At 54.1% G+C, this 4,426-nt stretch overlaps 1 protein-coding gene across 3 annotated transcripts in view; it reads right to left on the reverse strand.

Moving 5' to 3' along the window:
• Window positions 1–2,331: 2,331 nt before the first annotated feature.
• CCR7 (C-C motif chemokine receptor 7) overlaps window positions 2,332–4,426 on the reverse strand; it is a 12,005-nt gene continuing 9,910 nt past the window's right edge. For all 3 annotated transcript variants that reach the window (XM_008055810.1, XM_021711250.1, XM_021711249.1), the window contains one exon: window positions 2,332–3,692. In XM_008055810.1, coding sequence (XP_008054001.1) covers window positions 2,616–3,692 — 1,077 coding nt within the window. In that variant the 3' untranslated portion in view covers window positions 2,332–2,615. The remainder of the gene's footprint in view (window positions 3,693–4,426) is intronic.

Genomic DNA, 4,426 nt, shown 5'->3' on the forward strand with positions numbered 1-4,426 from the left:
CTGCGCCTGTTAATATTTCATGCCAGTGCTGCAAATGCCGCTCCACGCTGACTGCGTCCGTGCCAGCCTCATTCCTCTCAGGGCGCCGATTCCCGGCTTGGGGGGCCAGCTGACACATCTTGTTAAAAACCTTCCAGCCCAGTGCCTGCCTCTGAGGAGGGTAACGTCACGTGGTTACGAGACAAGAGCACGGGCATCATCACCAGGAAGCTCCGTTTTCTGAGAGGCTCTTTTCACTTGGGGGAATTGATGGAATCACCTTCTGCGTGAGTGTCTCAGCCTCTCTCTTCCACCCCCCCCCCCCACCCACTCCACCCCCAGCCTAGAGCTGTTGCAGTGCTGGGCCCTTCAGGTAGCTAGCTACCCGTGCACCACAGGTTGGGCTGATCTGCTCTCTGGCTGGGAGAAGTCATGGTTCTGGGTGGGCACCAGGGCCTGCTGTGACATGGACACCTGACCCGCATGGGGGCAGTGTCTGTCCCTCTCTTCCCGCTCCTCCACTGCGGGTACCCACACTGCTGTGGTTTGAATGTTTGTGGCTCTCCAACATTCGTATGTTGGAGAGTAGACTCCAAGGTGATGATATTAGAAGCTGCAGCCTCTGGGAGGTGATTAGGTCACAAGGGCTTCACCCTCATGAACAAGGCTCCACCTGGGAAACAGAGAGAGCCCTCACCGGACACTGAACCTGCTGGCATCTTGATCTCGTACTGTCCCAGCCTCCCAGCCTCCGGAATCATGAAAAATACATTTCTATTGTTTAAAAAGTACCCAGGCTCTGGTATTTTGTTATAGCAGTGGTGAGAGTCCATGACATACACCATGGAGGCCATTGCTCCTACAGTGGTCAGTAGAAAGAGTCATGGATGGCCCCATCCTAGACCCCTAACTCAGTCATCATGGTCTCTGAGCCCAGGGAACAGCCTTCTCTCCAAACGCCAGTTTTAGAAGTCTGAGGCAAGGAGGGGAATGACAAAGGGCCAGAGGCTCTAGTTCCAGGCTGAGCTGGGACAGTATGCTACTTAGGATGGAGTGATGTCCCAGACACAGAGGTTGCCGGGGCATCTGGTTCTCCCCATAGCTTTGCTCAGACCGGTGTCTTTGGTTCACTGCTGGCCGCACAGGCTTGAGGCCCATCCCATGAGCTCTGGAAGGACGTCTGCAGGATGGACATCCTGTCCTCACCCTCCTCTTACCTCTTTCAGCTCTTTGGGCCTGTGTCACTGGAAGGACTCACAGCATAGCTGCATGGCTTTGTGGTTCTGAGCATCTACAAGACGAAGCCTGGGTGGGGTGGGGGAGGGGAGGAGGGCGGATTGCAAAAAACGAGAACACACTCATTTACCATTTACCAAATATTTTTCCCTTTTCTTTTAAAGCTGTTGTTTCCTCAAGGGAAAACTTTTATTTGTGTGTGTGAGTAAAATGTTGCTTTCCTAATGAATTGAAAGCAGAAGAGGAGACAGTTTTTCTGTCCCCGTGACAAAGAAGAAAGGAGCTTTTTGGCCTTGGGCAGCTGCCATTGTCACCCTTCCTGCCCTGCCCTTTCTCTCTGTCCTCTCCCGAGACCCCAGGGTACATCATCCCCACCCCAGAGCCCTGGCTGGGAGCCTGGCTTGGGTCAGGCTGAGGCTGCTGGCCTGGCCTGCAGGAAACACCACACGGTCCCCCATCGAGGGCCTGGGAGGGCAGTGCAGTGGGCGAGGGGACAACTGTGCTCGGTAGGGTGGCTTGGAGGCTGTTGTTTCTTGCTGGCTTGGAGGACAGTGGAAAAAGAGATGGAGGGATTCAGAGACACTTAGTCTGATCGGTTGACGTCCCCTTTCTTTGTCCAGCCAAGGAGTCCCCCCACCACCTCTGGTCTTGGAGACAAGGCTGGGTTTTCCAGAAGACCTGGCCTCAGCCCTGGAGTCCCTGGGACGGCCTCTTTCTGGGCCGGAAGAAGCTTCATTCTGAGGACTCGCCAGCCCACTTCCACTAATCCGGGCATTCCCCTACCTTGTCCCCTTCACTCCAGCAGGTGTGAGTGGTTTCTTTTTTTTTTTTTGAGTTGGAGTCTGCCCAGACTGGAGTGCAGCGGCACGCTCCTGGCCACTGCAGCCTCGACCTGCTGGGCTCCGGCGATCTTCTGCCTCAGCCTTCCAAGTAGCTGGAACTACAGGCGCGCACTACCACACCCGGCTAATTTTTTGATTTTATTGTAGAGATGAGGTCTCGCCAAGTTGCCCAGGCGGGTCTCGAACCCGCGGGCTCAGGCAATCTACTCACCTCAGCCTCCCAAAGAGCGGGATTACAGGCTGAGCCACCGAGCCCGGCTGTGAGTGGTTTCTTGACTTTCACTTTTGACTTTCGGTTTGGAGGACAACAGCCTTGGTTTGAAGCGCTCCCAGTTCTGGAGTTAGCTTATGGGCCATGTCTCTTTTCAACCTTGGTTGAGGTAGCTACAGTTGGGGTTAAGCTAGCTTCTGGGGCTCGGGCTTTCACTCTGAGGTCAGAGCGGCCTTTCCCTCAGCAGCTTTTTTCGGATGAGGGGGGTCCTGAGTCATTGCCTCCGCTCCCTGCCCCCGCCCCAGGGGTCCTGGGAGAGGTCCCCCTGGGCCAGGCGGAAGAGCCACCTACGGGGAGAAGGTGGTGGTGGTCTCGGCCTCCATGCTCATGGAGGAACGCCGGGCATGCCGGCAAGAAGACCACTGGCGGAGCTGCTCCTGACTGAGGCAGCCCAAGTCCTTGAAGAGCTTGAAGAGGTCGTTGCGGAACTTGACGCCGATAAAGGCGTACAGGAAGGGGTTGACGCAGCAGCGGACGCAGGCCAGGCTGTAGGTGACGTCGTAGGCGATGTTCAGCTGCTTGCTGAGCTCGCAGTTGCTGCTGGTGATGTTGAAGCTGGCCACTGTGTGGGCCAGGACCACCCCGTTGTAGGGCAGCTGGAAGACTATGAAGACCACGACCACGGCGATGATCACCTTGATGGCCTTGTTGCGCTCGAAGTTGCGCGCCTGGAGCAGCGTGCGGATGATGACCAGGTAGCAGAAGCTCATGGCCAGCAGGGGGACCAGAAAGCCTATCACCATCTGGGCCACCTGGATGGTGACCAGGGCCTCCATGTGCTCGGTGATGAGAAAGCATCGCAGGACCTGCTCGCTGCTGCTCTTTCGGACGCTGCTGTACAGCAGCTCTGGGGTGGACAGCACCGTGGCCAGTATCCAGATGCCCAGGCAGGACAGCTTGCTGATAAGGAGGACACGGGCACGGTGGCGGTGGGCCGAGACGGCCTGGACAATGGCCACATAGCGGTCGATGCTGATACAGAGGAGGAGGAACATGCCACTGAAGAAGCTCATCTTGTAGATGCCAAAAATGAGCTTGCAAAAATGGACGCCAAAGGCCCAGGACTTGGCCGCGCTGTAAGCCCAGAAGGGGAGGGCCAGGAGGGAGAGGATGTCCGCCACGGCCAGGTTGAGCAGGTAGGTGTCGGTCATGGTCTTGAGCCTCTTGAAATAGATGTAGGTCAACACAACCAGCCCGTTGCCTAGCAGGCCCACAAAGCAGATAACCGAGTACATGATGGGCAGGAACCAGGCCTTAAAGTTCCGCACATCTTTCATGATGCATGGGGGTTCGAACAGGGTGTAGTCCACCGTGGTGTTGTCCCCGGTGTAATCATCTGTGGCCTCGTCTTGACACAGGCACACCTGCGGGGAAAGAAACAGTAAAAAACAATTCGGTTTCGCTGTGTGGGTCCAAATCTGGCTGGGATTTAGCCTAGAGGGGTGGTTTTCCACATCATCAGCATCAGGACTTGTTAGAAATACAAATTCTTAGGACTCTCCTGAGACCTGCTGGACCAGCAGCTCAGGGAGTCTGTTTTTCTAAACCTTCCAAGTGATTTCTTTTTTTTTTTTTTTTTTTGGTTGGAATCTCACTCCACCCCCCGGACTGGATTGCAATGGCCGCTCCCGGCCACCGCATACTCCATCTGCTGGGCTACTAGGGTCCTGTGAACCCCCACATCAAAGTAAGAAACAATCCCTCCTTGGCCAAATTAGCCCGGATGATTTCTATAATAATGGGTATAATTTAGAGCCCTTTGCATGAACCAGATTTAAGAAACTAGTGACTTTAAGGCCAAAATGAGCCTATGTCTAGCCATTGGTTTAGAGGATATTTGATAGCTGAGGTTGTCAGTTGCAATATAAGTGTTGTTTCTGGAATAATTTCATTTCCGCCTTAATTGGAAATTTTATGCTACTACCCAAAGTAATCTGCATATTCAACATAATCCCTATCAAGATACCAATAACATTCTTCACAGAAATGAAAAAAAACCACCCTAAAAAACCCCTAAAATTTGTGTAGTGCCACAGAAGGTCCTAAAGCTAAAAAAAAATCCTGTGCAATGGCCAGGTATGGCGGCTCATGCCTGTAA

The sequence above is a fragment of the Carlito syrichta genome, unplaced genomic scaffold (assembly GCF_000164805.1).
Source record: "Carlito syrichta isolate Samal-C Ts95f unplaced genomic scaffold, Tarsius_syrichta-2.0.1 Scaffold301957, whole genome shotgun sequence".
Classification (NCBI taxonomy): Eukaryota; Metazoa; Chordata; class Mammalia; order Primates; family Tarsiidae; genus Carlito; species Carlito syrichta.